At 40.8% G+C, this 18,838-nt stretch overlaps 1 protein-coding gene across 1 annotated transcript in view; it reads left to right on the forward strand.

The window, feature by feature from the left end:
* The window catches only part of LOC306892465 (receptor-type tyrosine-protein phosphatase mu), a gene marked incomplete at its 5' end in the record, with an annotated part of 122,902 nt that overhangs the window by 23,158 nt on the left and 80,906 nt on the right, over positions 1-18,838 (forward strand). The window contains one exon of the mRNA XM_079453592.1: positions 16,593-16,715. Within this exon, the coding sequence (XP_079309718.1) occupies positions 16,593-16,715 (123 nt within the window). The remainder of the gene's footprint in view (positions 1-16,592; positions 16,716-18,838) is intronic.

An 18,838-nucleotide genomic window follows, 5' to 3' on the forward strand; every position in this document is an offset into this window, starting at 1 on the left:
CTAATTAATTTTGAGTTAATTCTGCGCAGAATCGATCACCGGGGATCAGCGCAAGATGCATGCCGGTTAGAAATGTGTCCGAGTTACGTCTGCCTTGCTCTGATATACTGTAAATACAGCTTATGTGGAAAAACACACACATGTGAGATATATTGTCCTCATAACCACCTTCATGTGAAAGCAGTGGAAATTCCATTGCATCGGTTTCATCTGTGATAAAAAACGCTTTTATTTGATTTATTAAGGTATAACTAAAACATTAAAAAACAAGATTTTATATAGTTTACATTCAAAAGCATACATTTTAAGAGGGGCTATAAAGAAATAATTATAAAAGATAAACCAAACAACAATACAATAAATAGAAAACAAGGAATATCATTTATATTATCGAATAAGTCTTACAAAATTCCAACTTTGTATTATATGCTTTTGACAGGGTTTTTGAATATTGTCCCAAACAATTCTAAAATACTATAAAGAGGGGGATTTAAAAAATTACATTTGAGAATAACGTTTACAAAGTATATTTTTATAACAATTTTTATAAACGACATGTTACATTTCAAACCAGAATAATTGCACTTTGTCCAGGAATGAAAGAAAATATGCTCTGTGTTTTCTGGAAATGAGTTACAGAATTGACACAATATAGGAACTGTCATAAGGACAAATATCACACACAATTCTTTAATGAATTTCTTCGATTTTTGGGATAAACTGGAAACTTTAAATAGGAGGTTCTAATATGTTTGAGTATTCAGTTCTCAAATAAAAGATTCTTTACTCAATAAACCAGAGCCCTAGAAATCACAAATCATTAACTCTTTAAGAATGAGATGAACACAAATGAAAAGATCAGATATAACTGATACACAGCAACATTTCCAGTGTTAAAAAAGGTCAAATGAACATTGACAGTGTATATATCATTTGACCTTATTTCAATCAGACCGATTATATTAAATAACACAAATGACAGAAGCGTTAGTTTTGTCTTTTTTATATTGGACCCAAGTGGGATAATAAAACAAGCAGATTGACCAGGAGACGTGTTTTAGAGGCACACACACAATATGTGTGTTACACAAAACAGCTTTCACAAAGTCATGGAATGTGTGGTTATCCGAATGTGTGTCACTGAATTCTTATTACCAGCTGTAGGACGGTGTTGAAAGTGAAAGTAGTTTTCGCTTGCGCCTTCGCTCCCAACGAAGCGGCCTGCGTTCCCGCTTACCACATGTTTCCCTTTGAAAATAAACTGGACACATGTGACAGCTGCGTACCGTGTGAACCCGGCATTAGGCTTCAGATCCACAAGGTGCTTTTGTGCGGCGGAAAATGTTGGTTGCGGGTGTTTGAACAGCGTTTTTTGCCAAGCAGAGTTGCGTTGGTTCCTATGATACGCTGAGCAAAAGAACACCAGCTGCTGCCGTTTTCAAAAAACGTGGCGTTTCCGTTGGAATCGATTGAAATCACACATCGTACGCCGGCAGAGCTTCGGTGGACACGGACACGGTTGATTGTGTTGATGTTGTGTTGATGTTGTGCATCAGCAATACTGAGTGAGACAGGTCTGTGAGACAGAAAGTCTAGGATTTTATATCTACATGTGTTTGATTTATTTGTACAGATCTGTGTGGTCCTGCTTCTTTCTCTCTTTCCAGTGAGACACACGCGTGTCCGTCTGCTCTTATCAGCGTTGTGTGTCTTTCTGTTCGCCTTGTGCTCGGAGGTCTCCATTTATGGGAATGTTATTGTGTGTGTGTGTGTTTTCGGTCGTGTGGTGTTGAATAGAGCGAAGAGAATAGAGGCTGTTATGCCATCGAGCGCCACTCAATGCTGGCGGGCCACTGCTCCCCTCTTTCTCTCTCTCTCTCCGTCTTTTGTGCGACCCCATTGGTTTCAGGTAAACAGCTTTGAATACACAGACGTCATGGAGGCGGCGAGGTCCCTCAACACTCCAGCCAATTAAATGATAAGGTGCTGTGGGGTGGGGCGGAGAGCCTCAGAGATTTCCATTAAATCGTGAGTGGCAGGGATTAACGAAGCCATCGGCGGAGGTAAAAAAATTCAACGTGTGCGTCCGTGTCTTCACGGGCGAGAGAGTCATTGATCAGACATTGGTGCTTCGGTTAACCATCATGACACACAATACAAAAGCTTTGTGTGAGGACTAGACCAGGAGATCATAATGAAAGCGCACGCTTCATAGACAGAGATGAGGTTTTCTGATCAGATACTAAAATAAAGGCATGATTTACTCTTGACCTTTCAGACCTCTGTGATGTCACTTTTCCTGTTGTTTGTTGTGTGCTGAAAGACCTTCAGAGCGTCAGTTTACGTTCTTGATATCAGGAACTCACAGGTCATGGACTCATTTCATGGAGCTTTTGTGACATTATTCTGTTTTTATGGAGGGTAAAGTAGCCCCGTTGAGTGATTTACCGCGGTATAAGCTGCGTAACAGAAGGTTTGTTGGTTGATAGATGTGTGGCGTCACCCTCCGGAGCAGAAAAACGCCTTTGACACATTAATAAATTCATGTGTATTTTATTCTGGGATGTTTGTGCTTGTTCGGCTTATGGAAGTCAGAGAGTTTCAGTCAGTCATTGGTGGAGCTGTGGGGGATTTGTGAAGTTGGGCATGAGTGAGTTTTAATGAACATATGCTGTGTTAAATAATAGAGCTGTTACTCTGAGACTACACACATTATTAATCAAATGCTTGGACGCGTTTGTGCGTGTTTGTGTGTACAGCAGTGGCCAAAAGTCATGTCCGGATGGTCATTTTCGCTCAATATTTGCCTTTAAATATCATTCAGGTTTGATAAATCATCAGAAAATCAAGCTTTAAGATATTTATTGGACACAATGATTTGGGGGAAATTCAGAACAACAGTGTGTCAGACTCAGGAGACAGGGTTACTAAAAAGCTCAGATTAAATAAAACAAACATTGACTACAGTTTCATCTGTTATTTGGGATATTTAGTTTTTATAAACTTAATGTTGTGTGTAAGTTTGTTTGCCAAGTTGTTTCCTTCTCTTCAACACCGATGTTCATTTAAAACTCTTTTAATCCACATTTAATAAAATATTAGAATTTAGAGTAAAGATGTGCATGCGCTTGTGTTGCTGTAATGCAGTAAACAGACATTCTGTTTCACACACACACATGCACCGACAGGCACTCACGCATGCACACACATTCACGCACGCACAAATGCACACGGAGACACAGACAAGCACACGTGCACACGCACACAGACAAGCACACGTGCACACACGCACAGACAAGCACGCTTGTACACACGCACAGACAAGCCCGCATGCACACGCACACACAGACAAGCACACATGCACCCATGCACACACAAACACACGCATGCACACACGCACAGACAAGCACGCATGCACAGACAACCACACACACACAGACAAGCACGCATGCACACACGCACAGACAAGCACACACACACAGACAAGCACACACACACAGATAAGCACGCATGCACACGCACACACACACACACACACACACACACACACACACACACACACACACACGCATGCACACATGCACAGACAAGCACACACGCACAGACAAGCACGCATGCACACACACACACACACACACAAACCCAGTCTGAATTTTGTATGACAGGTGAAAATATCGGAGGCGTTTGACACAACGTGCGGTAGTATTTATTTTTGAACATGCAGAAAGTGTATACGCAAATATCAGACTCATTTGTGCAACGGCCTTAAGAGTATAATATAGATTTTCCGATGTGTGATTTTCGTTGGATGAATGAAGAATCTCCAGTGATGAATTGGATGTTATTAAACATCTGGATGTGTCTATAGCAGAAAACCTCACATCATTCAATACTCACTCTTCAGTGCTCTCAACAGATGGATAATATTCACAATCAGCTATTTAAACAGAGGGAGGTGCTTTCTCTATGCAAAACCTTCTCACAGTTTACTATGATTATCATTTGACGCAACGTTTAGAGATGTGTTGAGCCTGTTGATTTCTTTACTTTTTTCTTTGTGTTTCTCATAAGTTGCAGCTGTGTGTTTTTAAAACAGTATGACACAAATATAAGTTTGTGAATTGTCATTAAAACATCCTCCGGAGATTCTTACACCAAATAACTTCAGTTCATCCCACAGACATCTTGACTTTCAAGAGAATTGAAGCCGTGACACCCGCTGGTTGAGGCTGTCTCTTCTGAAAATGCTTTTACTACAAATACATATAAAAATCATGGTTACCCTAGTTAAAAAATAACCATGCTTTTACCACAGTGATCATAGTTTAACCATGGGGTTTGTAGTAAAATTCTGGTTAAATGGCAAACAATACATCGAAAACGTGGCAACTACAATTTTACAATAGTAAGAGTGAAAATGAACATTTGTTGATTTGTGTTATATTTGTACAGTGAAGCAACACAAAAGTCTTTTTTGTTGATCGGTGATGATTTGATTTGGTTTTCATTGTGCTGTAAGAGAACTTTAGTGAAGTATTTGCTTTATGAAAAGTGCTGTTCTGATGGAATGGTGTTTGTTAAAATAGGTCAAAAGTCTTTATAGAGCGACGAGATTGAATAATTCACAATATTAATGAGCGTGAGGGACGGCGAGGGAGACTGGCTTTGTTTGAGACACATTAATTCATTCATGCCACTCGACTCTTTAAATATGAAGTGACTCAGGTGTGGAACGCTATTTGTCATGTTTCCTTCCGTCACGCTGAAAACACAAGCTGGAAAATCATACGGAAGAAAAACAACATTCACCAAGTCATGAACACCCCACAATCATAACTTTGATCAAATAAACATGTTTTTGTCTGAACGCAGTAATTGTCTCGTGTTAATGATCAAAGTTGAATTATTTAGGAATATGTCTGCTGTAAAAAAGCTGCTGTTCATAATTTATGATGCGGTTCAGAACAGAAAGTTTAGCTGACATGTATATGAAACACATCACGCTTGCACGATGACCAGGTGTGTGTGTGTGTGTGTGTGTGTGTGTGTGAACTAAACCGGGTCATTTTAACTCACGTTAGGTCAAATCTGAACAAACCCAACATCTGTAACATAGAAAGTGTCCATATTTAACCCAACGACAGACGGATTAAAACAATACTGCATTTCTCCTTTTGTAAGCTAATGTGAGATTGAGGCCCTATCTTCAGGATCGTAGCTCATGGTTTAAAGCGCACGGCTCAGGTGGACTCACCGTGTGTCCGAATACACTTTTGCTAGTTTAACGGCAGGAAAGCAGTCGGCTCGCCCGGGCACGTGATCTAAACGGGTGGTCCTGATTCTCTTAATGAGTGATGGGTGTTTTTTGGGCGTAACGTGCAATAAACCAATCAGAGTGTCATCTTCCATTCCCTTTAAGAGCCAGTTGTGCTCGTGCCATGGAGGATTCGCTATACTAAGAGCAGACACTTCTCCAGAGAGGAAACACATCTGCTCGTGCGACTGCTTTATGTAGGACCCTGCCTTTCAGCCTGAGCCCAACGGGCCTTTTTATATATTAGACATAAAGCGATGAGAAATTGATGATGGTAAATGTAAAACATCTTACAAGTTTACAGATCACGCTGACTCATTACACGTTCTGCTTGCGTGCAGTTGAGACTGCGCATTCGCAGATGTTTCCACTATTCACCGTGTTTAGTGTCCCTGACCCTGAAATATGCTTCAAATTTCTTTCTAAACAAACCTAAAGGAAAATATATATAGTATTTATATTTACATTTACATTTAGTCATTTAGCAGACGCTTTTATCCAAAGCGACTTACAGATGAGGAAACATTGGAAGCAATTATAACAACATAGGCAACGAAAATACATAAGTGCATCAAACTAGTCCATTAAAGCCTAGCACAGTATAAAAGCTAAGAATAGTGAGGTTAGTAAGGTTTTTTTTGTTGTTTTTTTTTTGTTTTTTTTTTTTTTAAGAAGGAAAGGGAAGAGAATTAGGAAAAACTCAATCAGCAACGTGTTGACGGAAGAGATGCGTTTTTAGGTGTTTTTTAAAGATGGCAACAGAGTCTGCTGATCTTGTAGCAGCTGGTAGATCATTCCACCAATGTGGAACAGATCCAGTGAAGGTACGGGAGAGTGACTTTTTTCCTTTTTGGGATGGTACCACTAGTCGTTGTTCCTTTGCAGACCGCAGTGATCTGGCAGGAACATAGATCTGCATTAGCGAGTGGAGATAGGATGGTGCAGATCCGGTGTTGGTCTTGTAGGCCAGGAGCAAAGCCTTGAACTTTATGCGGGCGGCAACAGGGAGCCAGCGTAACCTGATGAAGAGCGGAGTTACATGCAATCTCTTCTGTTCATTGAAGACCACTCTTGCCGCCGCATTCTGGATCATCTGGAGAGGTTTGATTGTGCAAGCAGGAAGTCCAGCCAGAAGCGCATTGCAATAATCCAGTTTGGACAGGACAAGAGCCTGGACTAGGACTTGCGTAGAGTGCTCCGATAGGAATGGTCTAATTTTCCTAATGTTGTAGAGGATGAATCTACAGGACCGGGTGGTGCTGGCAACATGACTTGTGAGGTTAAGCCGATCATCGATTACCACTCCCAGGTTTCTGGCTGTGCTGGACGGTGTAATCGTTGATGAGCCTAGTTGAATGGCAAGGTTGTGATGAAACTTTGGGTTGCCCGGGATCACAAGCAGTTCCGTTTTTGCAAGGTTTAGCTGCAGGTGATGATCCTTCATCCAAAGCGAGATGTCACTAAGGCATGCCGCGATGCGAGCAGCGACCGTCGGATCGTCCGGTTGAAATGACAAGTAGAGTTGTGTGTCGTCCGCATAGCAGTGATAGGAGAAGCCATGCTTCTGAATGACCGAGCCGAGGGATGTCATGTAAATGGAGAAGAGTAGCGGTCCAAGCACTGAGCCCTGTGGCACCCCCGTGTTGAGCTGTTGGGACGCGGAGACCTCATCTCTCCAGGATACTCTGAATGACCTACCCGAGAGGTAGGACTCAAACCATTGCAACGCCATTCCAGAGACACCCATAGCACTGAGAGAAGCCAGGAGGATGTGATGATTGACAGTGTCAAAGGCAGCAGACAGATCCAGTAGGATGAGCACAGAAGACATGGATGATGCTTTTGCCAGTCTCAGGGCTTCGATGACTGAGAGCAGTGCGGTCTCTGTGGAATGACCGGTCTTGAACCCAGACTGATTGCTGTCCAGGAGGTTGTTTTGCATATAACTACTTTTGCATGTTTTGCATATAACTACTTTGGCATTAAAAAACAAAAAAGGAAAGTATTTTAGTGGCTGCAACAGTAGTATTGGCTTGTAATGGGATATAACAATAAAAAATGATGCTCTAAGCGGGCTCGGGCCAAGAATACTGATAAGCTTGTCGGGCAGGGCTAGGGATGGATTTAAGGCCCGTGCAGGGCTCTATCTTTATGTCCACAATAATAATCTTTTACATTGTAATCCATTTGTATAAATTTTTGTCATTATCTCTGTGTGTAATAAGCAGAATGTACGAGCGCTTTAGCAAAAACACTTGCGTTGCGCCACATTGCGCCGGGTGCATGATAGGTCCCTGAATGTTGTTAGTGCTGGTTAGCGCTTGTTGATATTAAAACGATTCATAACGTCAACAATCAATGTGAGCGATTAATCAGCTGTATGTTTTGAACTTGAGTATTGTGAGAAAACCGCACAGATTCAGGGTTGGCCTTCTTTCAGATTCAATTCAAATTTATTTCTGTATTGATTTGGCACTGTTGCAAAGTAGCTTTTTAAAAAACGTAGTAATGCAGAAAATGGCTCAAAAGTTTTTCAGCATGAGCACATGTCAAAAATGCCTCAACGCTTTCTGTGAACACAATGAATCAAAACGAGACATTTATTCAATGAACCTGATGGATGAGTCATTAGCAGTGTTTGGGGTCAGTCACCTGTCACCTAACAAGCTCTCGAGGACATACATCCCAGCTGTTACCTAGCATCACTCTAAACAAATTGCTTAGCAACACCCTGGCAACAGCATCGCTCGTGTTCTTAACTAGATGTATTTCAGTCATCCTCTGAATGTGTAAACACGTGATGATGTGAACTAAATGAACATTTGTCTCAGGTCGGTGGAATGAATCAAAATGGACTCGGGGATGTTTCTGGAATACGCTGTATTGGGTTCCACTCAGTCGAAGAGATAACAAGATTTCTGCCTCGTTCGTTCCTGATAGATTATACCACCTTTTCATTTTCTACCCCATCATTTCTGAATCCTCTAAAGTGTGAAGCCGGATGCTCAACCTTGAATTATTCAATTTCTCTTCACATTGCGGCAACGGGAGCAAAAAACAACAGAATTTGTTACAGATCTTAAAAACAACAAGGCGTGTTAATGGTCTTGTTTATTGCGCTGATCAAACGTAATGAGTCTCTGTGCTGAACATCAACTCTCTGTAGTCTCATTTCTGCCCGTCTACATTTACAATTCAACTTATCGAGATGGTGTGAAGAGTTGTTGTTTCTAAGTGTTTCCGGGCAGATTAAAGTAGGTTATCTAATGTTGAAGAAGTTCTATGAAAACACAACCTCACGGCAATCATTTCAAAAGGAGGACAATGTGGTGTTTAGGGCTTTATTTGACCTCTTCTGTATATCTGTTGAAGAAACTGCAGAATGACTCTCATGTCTTATTGGAGAAAAAGTCTGGTAACAGTGTTTTTGTTTCAGCATTTAATATGGTAACAGTCTACAATAGGGTGCTATTTGTTAACTGTATCATCGACATGAACTAACATTGACAAGGATTTAAAAATGCAGAACATTGTTCATTGTTTGCTAATGTTAGCTAATCGCACCTTATTGTTAAGTGTTACCAATATATTGTGCTTTATAAATATTGATCACAGGGAAGGTTACACAGCGTTTAAGAATGAATGTCAGTTCTTTCAAGTATATTAGAAGGTCTTGGTGTAGTCCACACATACTGTACAGCTCTCGTGTCTCTGTTGATAAATGTAGTTAAGTTGGAAGTGTCTCTGCTTTTCCCCGGAGGATGATGGGATGTTTGTAAAGGAGGGAACGGGCCGGGTGGTCGTTGAGCTCAGACAAATGTGGAGGAGTGAAACGCTATCGAACAAACCCCTCTGTAGAAAATCAATTCACATCCAGATAAACACACGGCCATTAGCAGCTCAGACGCTCAACACTCATTTATATAAACCATCCATAAAACAAAAAGTGACACTCGCCAGAGAGCTGGATTCAAGATAAACATAGTTATCATGTCACACTTTTGATGAATAATCTGGTGATTGTGGACGTTTTCTAAGATCTCTGCGTCCGTCTCTCTGTTCGGCTCAGGAAACATTTGATCGCCCCTCCTGCTTGTTTTCTTTTGTCCAAATTGAAGCTGCACCGGTGCATGTGACCCGCGGGGTGAGATCGGCGCTCATGCGTTCACATGAGGAGAGGACAGGGGGGTCACGGGAGAGCATCAACATTCAGAGGCTGTGCTGAGAGAGAGAGAGAGAGAGAGAGAGATGAGCAGACGACTGCTGAATCGTCTCCATCAGATTGTCCACTTAACCAAAGCCGCAGCAAAGCATCACATCTTCTCTTTTTGAAAAATTGTTGCAATTTTCTCTCCATTTTTCAAATGACAGCGCTCTGAAATGGAGCGTCAGCTTTTTTGTGGAATATTGTGTGGATGTAAAACAATGTGAAAGACAGATTCCCCGTTTATGAAATTCATTGGCGCTGACGGAAACTACTTAATTTGTGTTTGTTCGACATCACTCTCGCTCTTCAGGCTCACACACATGTGTACAGCTGCCAGTCATGTTTAAAAAAATGATGTTATTAAATTAAATGACTTAGAAAGTTCTGGCATAAAACTCTAATTTATAACGTTAACTATAAAAAAAATTCGGTTTAAAAATCGTTCTTAATTCAGGAGAATAACGGGGTTCACACCATAACTATAACAATAAAGCATCGGCAGGTAATCTACATTTATTTTAGTGAGCGAGAACACTGCAGCACGCAGGCTTCAAATAAACATAACGCTATTGGTATCGTCCGCTGGTGTGGACGCAAATATAGCTATAGTTATCACTATCTTTATAGTTATCGTTATAATGTGAACGGCCCTTCACCCAATCTGACAATAACTTTACCACACGCCGCAGCTGATTGGTTCCTTACGTGTCAGCAGCCAATGAGCTTGCTGCTCAAAGTTTAAATCCTGGATAGTGATTGTCGTAGCAGTGCAACGCGCTTTAGAAACCCTCCTCCTTCCCCAACTCCACCTTGTGATCCTTTACGCCCAGGGTGGAAGTAAGGAATTACAACTACTCACGTTACTGTAATTAAGATTTTTTTGGATACTTATACTTACACATTTGTTACTAAGAACAATTTCAATTAATATACAAACGTTTGAAGGGCATTTTAGCAGCCCATAAAGATATCCGACCGTCAACGAACCAATAGATTTTCGACCGAAAAGGCGCCCGTTACGCCCGATTTGTAGAACTTATCACGAGCTCAGACAGATTTGTTAGGAGAAACAAGCACATGCATATTCAAACACCCGATTGATGTTCATTAACTTCCCTCGTGCCGTCTAAGTTGTAGATTAAATTGTTTTATAAGTAGAAAAGAGAGCCTTTATCTGAAATTGCGAGTTTTGCAGCAAGTCCAAATACATTTATGTGTCATGTACACTACCATGCGAGAGCTGCCATGACACAAATGATGTGATATTCCTATTACATAGAAAATCACAAATGAAATGAGCGCAGAACACTAATGAAATTAAGTATTTTTTATATGATATGATTGTGTATAATCAGTCATTTATTTAGCTGTTGATTTGTGGAAGTGAGTCACATTTAAGAACACATGCACACACACATTACAACTCGTTTCTCTGGTGATATTTTTTGTATTAATTGTTCATTAAGTTTTTAGTTTGGATTTGAATTGAATTAAAGGCATTTGTGTTCTGTTTTGTGTAATTGATTTGTCAAAGTGAACACACTCATGTTAAACGGCTCTAGTGAGTTAAGTTGATTACACTAGCCTGTGGTCATGTTCACTTCACGTCACTTGGTGTTGTATTTTAAGTGCTTCAAGCAGATAATGTTGACCGTCTCTCTCTGCTCTGACTCTTATCAGCCGGAAGGAAAAATGTGCGACTTCACCAGCGGGACAAATTATCCGCTCAAACCTGCGAGCCGACTGCTCTATTTCACTGTCCAATCGATGTCAGGCAGAGCGGCCGCTTGATTGATGATGATACAGCGATTGATTGGTCAAATCCTCTCCAGTATATAAACCTCCTGATGGAGGAGCGAGAGGCACCCCTGAGAGCTTTAAATTCCTCCGGTCGTCTGACCGGCCATTTCAGAGAAACTGAGAATGCTGAGTAGTCATGACTGATACAAGCGTTAACTGTAGACTCCCTACATAGACAGCTGCCTACTGAGGGCACATCCTTACTAAAGATGATGAATATCATAACTAACACACTAATAAGCATGAAAGCACACAGGATTTATGGGACACAGTCGTCAATCTTTATATAGATTGTTGACGGTCAGTATTCTGTGAACTCTGTTTACTTCAGCATCATGGATTTATTTTCCTCTGAGCTCGCCGCAGTGCATTCTGGGTTTCTGCTATTTCTGTTGCCGTCTGACCGGTCTCGTGTGTGTGTGAGGTTTGTATTGAATCCGTGTGGGTGATATAATGATATTTTAATGACAGTTTTAACAGGGACATTAATTTGCTGTAATTGGACGGCTTTGACCTTCAGTCCGGTCATCTCATCATCCCTCTCATTATTTTCTCTTCTAGTGCTCTTCATGGCTGTATTGATTCACACTGACACACACACACACACGCTTGTGCCGTCAGATCAGGAATATGTATTGACGTGTTAAGAAATGTGCTTCTGAAATTACTAGTAAAAAACTAGGGATGCACCGATATGTCAAATATGGCCCATAACTAATAATTCTTTAACATGGGAAGCCGATAGCTGATATATTGGCCGATTTACAGTATATAAATAGTAATATAAAATTCATTAAGACTGAAAGGCAGAAAGTGGTTTTATTTGAAAACATTGTCTCCAGAAAACAAGGCCACCGTTAGTTCTCTTTTCCCCTGAAAATCATGTTTCAAGTCTACTTTACATTAGTTAAACATTCTTTAACTTTGAAACTTTTCTGGTATAATGTTTGTTTAATAAACAAATGAAAGATGTTCTTCCCGAGCAAACCCAGAGAAGTGTTCTTAATAACCACGAGTCTAACAGATCAGACAGCAGTCTGATTCACACAATATGCTTTTCATAAATATCTATATACTGTATCTACATCAATAATGTTTTCCTAACATCAGTAAGTGAATGATCACGACAGAAAGACAGAACTGTGCTGGATAGGGATGTAACAATATCAAAATCTCACTGTATGGTAATACCACGGTATACCGTCCATGGTTCAGTGTTTATTGCGATATTTAAAATGAATCGTCCTCTTTTCTTGATCCTCTACTCATAACTGTTGAGGTGTGAGTTATATGAGACGGGTCACATGACTTAAATATCCCTTTTATAACCTAAAATCATTACACCAGATGGATATTCTTTCTATCATTCTCATGTTTCAAGACCTATCGTTTCATACAGTCATGTGAGATATTACACGATATTGTTAATATGATTATATCCCCAGTACTGGATTTGAACTGGGAGCGGCGTGCAGCTGAAGAAGTTTAACCAGAGGAGATGATTTATAGGCTGTAATATATTACAGCTTCGTTTATATTATCGCCCGATACCGATATGGCTGATCATTATCGTGCATCCCTATAAAATGATTGAATTAAAACTAGACTCATATAATTCGACTTGAAAAGGGTTTTACTATAGAAGTGTAGTGACTTAAAGTATAATTATTGTGGTGAGACCATAATAAAACTGTGGTATTGTAGTAAAATGAGTGTTTGGTGTGTGTGTGTGTGTTTAAGTTGTTGGGAGGTCTCTTGTGTTTGTGTGTCTGTGAACTTCTTTCCTGCATCTTCTAATGTTGAAAGTTTACTTTTGTTCCTGCTGCAATAACAAAAGGCCTTTTAAGTCTGACTGGAAAATCTTTAGGAGAAATTGGCTTCTGTATCGAGGGGCGTCGTATCGATTCTCGCCCCTGGCTGGCGGTGCTAAAAAGATGGATAGATCTGTGTGAGGCGCTTATAAAAACCATTGTGTGCTCTCACACACACACACACAGAGAGAGAGATGGGGGGTGAACGCTTTGAGAACGTGTGAGACGTTTACTGTATGAGCTTGAGCTTGTCAATGATTAGTCTTGTCTGTTGTGTTTATCCTCACAGTTAATGTAATACAGCGGGTGTGAGCGCTGCTGTACTACGTGTTGTATCACTGCCGTTACTTCCATGACTCTCTTATCCAAAACACATTAACGGTAAACACTTTCAGCCATTTCTCATAATTGCATTTGTAGAGCGTTCCAAAAATTCACCATGCTTTCACTGAATGTGTAGTGTTTTTTTGGAAGATTTCAAACCAAAAAGGTTTACTATAAATACCATGATTAACTCACAGTTACAGTGGTAAAGCTGTGGTCAAGTTGAAGTTATCAATGTTTGACTTTTAAAGTCCACGTGAACCGGAAGTTGCGATCGTTTTACTTCCGTATTTGGACGAGTGGATTTCGTCTTTCTCTGCGATTTGATTGGATGTGTCAAAACAGCCGTTGCATTTTAAAATGTAACTGGCAGCAGACTGATGGTTGAAAGGGAGGAGTTAACGGATGCTCCGCCCACGCCGTCTAGTCATTACATGACGGAAGTGTATTTTCAGATTTTAACTGAAGACAATGAGGGCAAACAAATTTTAAAAAGAGAATGACCCACATTGATAAACTACAATATTTCATGAAAAACAGCCATTGTTTTTTTTAATTTCACTGGGACTTTAAAATTTAGCATGGTTTATTTTTGTCAGGAATTTTGTTAGCAGCACAAACATGAAGTCACTTTAAATAAAAGCATCTGCCAAATTCACATTAGATGTTGCAGAAGTACTGCAGTGTTCAGTGGGAAATCAATCCTGGTGAAAGTTGTAGTTTGTTGTATTTAAGTTTGCGTGGTGTGTTGAAATCCATCTGAATTAAACGTGAGCAGATAGAAACAGAATCATTTGAATGCAAGATTGTTCTCCTCACTTCTGTTTTGATTTTCAGGAATCAGGCGGTCGAGGGTGTTTGGCTTCCCGCTGTTAAATGCTGAAATAATTTATTAGCATTCAATTCAAGGACAAAAGGAACATCGTCTACTAAAACACACGCACACGTCGCTGCACAGAGATTGAGTTTGAGACACCTGTGCAAAGGTGCAATTCAGTGTTTTCTGCTAAATAATCATATGAGACCGCCAGAGAGAAGACCCCCCCAGCCCCCCCATGCTTCAAATGTGATCAATCAATCAATATACACACACACACACACACACGTGTTGAGCTGAATATTAATGAAGTGAATGTGAACATGACAAACACGCTTTTAGCAGCCGTGTGAAATGAAAATAAGAACCTTGACATGAGCTTTTATTGTCCCCGTCTGTGTCATCCATTAACATCATTTATCATTCTTCTCGACTCAAGGAGATGATGTGAATGTCTGATTGTGCCAAACATCCAGTTTAAGATTCACTCACTGAGGTATAAGAATGATTTTTCTGTCTCCGTCAAACACGAAACACTGTGACTGTTTGTTAATCGTTGTTGTTTCATTGTGTCTGGTTAGCAGATGATGATGTGGTTATTGTTTTAAGCTTTTATTTGTTTACACAAATCCAATTGGCACAACTCTTTACGAAGTGCTGATGAATTTCTGTGATTTATTAGAAACAAGCAGGTATGAAGTTCAACCCCTCAAAAGCAGATCGTAATCTACAGATTCATATCAATTTACCTTTAAATCTATGAATGTAAGTCTCCAAACATTCATTTGAGTATCAAACATTGTGTGTGTGTGTGTGTGTGTTTGTGTATGCCGAGCGTCTGTCGTGTGTTAAGAGGCAGTAACTGCAAAACAATTGTGCTGAATTGAAATAAATTCAGGTGGCATGACCCTCGGGTCGAGCCACACATTTCTGGAAACAAACACACGTTTGTAAAGTGCAAACACAAGATCAATGGTCCCACATTAAATCTGTGTTTGCTAACACCCGGCGAGGGTCTCTCGTGCCGCGCTGCGTCTCCGAGCACCTGGTGTAAGTGAGCTTTTGAAAAGATGTGAGAGATTAGCGATGCGTGGAGCGGCGTCTCGGTAGACGCGGCGCGTCGGTGGTTGTCGCGGCGTTTTGATTTGCATTTGTCTGTATGATGTATGACTTCACATATTAAGCAGCGAGATAAGCGGCTTCACGTCCCCGGTGTGTTGTGGTTCAGCGTGTGAGCCGTGCCGTAAAGACTCGTGATGAGAGAGTTATATCCACCCACACGGGCCGACACCGCACATCACATTTCAAACAATCCTTTTAGCACAGAATGAAAGAAGAGACTGATGGAGAACACTTTTACCAACATTCTCTGAATATAAGATCTCGGGCAGAGCGAGAGCTTCTTTCTCATCTGCCTGATGATCTCTTCCCTTCTTTCTCTCTCTTTTTATGTGTGAAGTGCTGTGATTGATGTTTTATCGGTCCTGTGAACAGAACTTGTTTTTGTTTTCATAGTTCCTCTTAACTAGTAATGTCCACGACACCCTTCCATTAAGCCCTGACACAAGTCTCCAAATGTATGTATGTGTGTGTGTGTGTGTGTGTTTGTGTGCGCGTGTGTATGTGCATGCATGCGTGTGCATGTGTGTGTGTTCTAACACAAGACAGGTTGTGGTATTCATCTCTCTCACGTTATTTTGTCTGGAGAACACAGAACTGATGAGTGACATTTACACATGTTTGTTTGTGTTTACTTCTCTCCATCGCTCAGACGTTGACAGTGCATCTGCTGGACTCGAGCTCCGTTTGGCCTTGTTTCAGATGAGACTTCATGTGTTCTGTTCAGAGCTGTCAGATGTTTGTGCGTTTGGATGCAGTGTAAACCTTTCAGTGTTATTAATACTCTCATTGACTCTTCACGTGTGTGTGTGTGTGGAATATTCTGGTTGTGGTTGAGCATCTGCTGGTCTCATGTCCCGCGAGGAAAATTAGGATAAATGAGAAGTAACCAATGGTGATTTAAGGGGGACGTCTGGTCACACGCAGATTCCAAATGAATGACATTTATGCCCGCCGCTCTGCCGTTTAACTATGATAGAGTTTGGACGCTTCATTTGTGTCGTTGTGAAATTGGCACGCGGTGGAGCTAATGACTGTAATATATGTTGTGCGGGAATCTCTCTCTCTCACTTCGTGTCTGTTGTTTGGCACATTGCATTAGAGAGGAGGAGAGAAGAGGAGGCGTTTGGGCGGGCATGGGGATCGTTTCCAGCCGGAGGAAACACCAAGTCAATATAAATGTGTGTTCTTGTGTTACAGGCAATTGTGACTTCGAGAAACCCTTCTCATCCTGCGGTTACACACAAGGCCGAGATGATGATCTGGACTGGGAACAGTTTGACACCAGTGAAAAACCTTCACTGGATCCGTGGATGCCACCGGGTAAGAGACACACGCCGGTGAACTATAAACACATCACATGACGGTTCTTCTACACGTTTCATTTATCATCAGACGATCCGCTCTCATGAAGTTTACTTCTGTTCCTCACGTGTTCACATGTTCTGATGCCTGCAGTGTTTATACCAGAAGAGTAAAGGGGTCTGATGTGAAGCGGGTGAATTCTTCACGTTACTCCAGTAAGCGGATGGCAGTGTGTGTTACAGTAAAAGTGATTTGAGCTCTCAGCATCAGCAGCGACTCTATTCTTCTGCTAATGGACACTGAGACAAAAGCTTTGGCAATGAGATTTTATATCAAAAGACTGAAATCTATTTTAATTAAAGCATTTCCTCCTGCTGTGACGTATTGAAAGTCATTAGAATGCTTTTGTCGTCTTGTGTCTATCTGTAATGTTGCATTGATGGACTTTGATTTGATTTGAGATGAGAGCGCCTCACGACCCCTCAGAACCTCAAGAATTACACTAATGGACCAACACTTCCTGTCCCGCTCATGACAGACACAATGTTTTCCTCTTAAATCTCAAACACACACACAGAGAGAGAGAGAGAGATAGATTAAATCTCCCTGAAGTGACAGAAGCGGCTTTAGATAATGATGATGACAATAATGATGTCAAACAGCATGTGTGCGTATGTGTGTACGCGTGTGTGTGTATGCGTGTATATGTGTGTGTGTATGCGTGTGTGTGTAAGTGTATGCATGTATATGTGTGTGTGTGTGTGTGTATGCGTGTATATGTGTGTGTGTATGCGTGTGTGTGTGTGTAAGTGTATGCATGTATAAGTGTGTGTGTGTGTGTGTATATGTTTGTGTGTATGCGTGTGTGTGTATGTGTATGCGTGTATATGTATGTGTTTGCATGTATATGTGTGTGTGTTTGCGTGTGTGTGTATGCATGTATATGAGTGTGTGTGTGTGTATGCATGTATATGTGTGTGTGTATGCGTGTGTGTGTAAGTGTATGCATGTATATGTGTGTGTGTGTATGCGTGTATATGTGTGTGTGTATGCGTGTGTGTGTGTGTAAGTGTATGCATGTATAAGTGTGTGTGTGTGTGTGTGTATATGTTTGTGTGTATGCGTGTGTGTGTATGTGTATGCGTGTATATGTATGTGTTTGCATGTATATGTGTGTGTGTTTGCGTGTGTGTGTATGCATGTATATGAGTGTGTGTGTGTGTATGCATGTATATGTGTGTGTGTGTGTGTGTGTATATGTTTGTGTGTATGCGTGTGTGTGTATGTGTATGCGTGTATATGTATGTGTTTGCATGTATATGTGTGTGTGTTTGCGTGTATATGTGTGTGTGTGTATGCGTGTATGTGTGTGTGTTAGCCTGTGTGTGTATGCATGTATATGTGTGTGTGTTTACGTGTATATGTGTGTGTGTGTTTGCGTGTGTGGGTATGCATGTATATGTGTGTGTGTTTACGTGTATATGTGTGTGTGTGTTTGCGTGTGTGGGTATGCATGTATATGTGTGTGTGCGTATATGCATGTATATGTGTGTGTGTTTACGTGTATATGTGTGTGTGTGTTTGCGTGTGTGGGTATGCATGTATATGTGTGTGTGTTTACGTGTATATGTGTGTGTGTGTTTGCGTGTGTGGGTATGCATGTATATGTGTGTGTGTGTGTATGCATGTATATGTGTGTGTGTTTGCGTGTATATGTGTTTGTTTGCGTGTATATGTGTGTGTGAGTATGTGTTTGCGTGTGTGTGTATGCATGTATATGGGTGTGTGTGTGTGTGTATGCATGTAATTCTTCGTGTGCGTGTGTGTGTATGCATGTATATGTGTGTGTGTTTACGTGTATATGTGTGTGTGTGTTTGCATGTGTGTGTATACATGTATATGTGTGTGTGTGTATGCGTGTATGTGTGTGTGTATGCGTGTATGTGTGTGTGTTTGCGTGTGTGTGTATGCATGTATATGAGTGTGTGTGTGTGTATGCATGTATATGAGTGTGTGTGTGTGTATGCATGTATATGTGTGTGTGTTTGCGTGTGTGTGTATGCATGTATATGAGTGTGCGTGTGTGTATGCATGTATATGAGTGTGTGTGTGTGTGTATGCATGTATATGTGTGTGTGTAT

This window comes from Barbatula barbatula, assembly GCF_947034865.1.
Source record: "Barbatula barbatula genome assembly, chromosome: 3".
Classification (NCBI taxonomy): domain Eukaryota; kingdom Metazoa; phylum Chordata; class Actinopteri; order Cypriniformes; family Nemacheilidae; genus Barbatula; species Barbatula barbatula.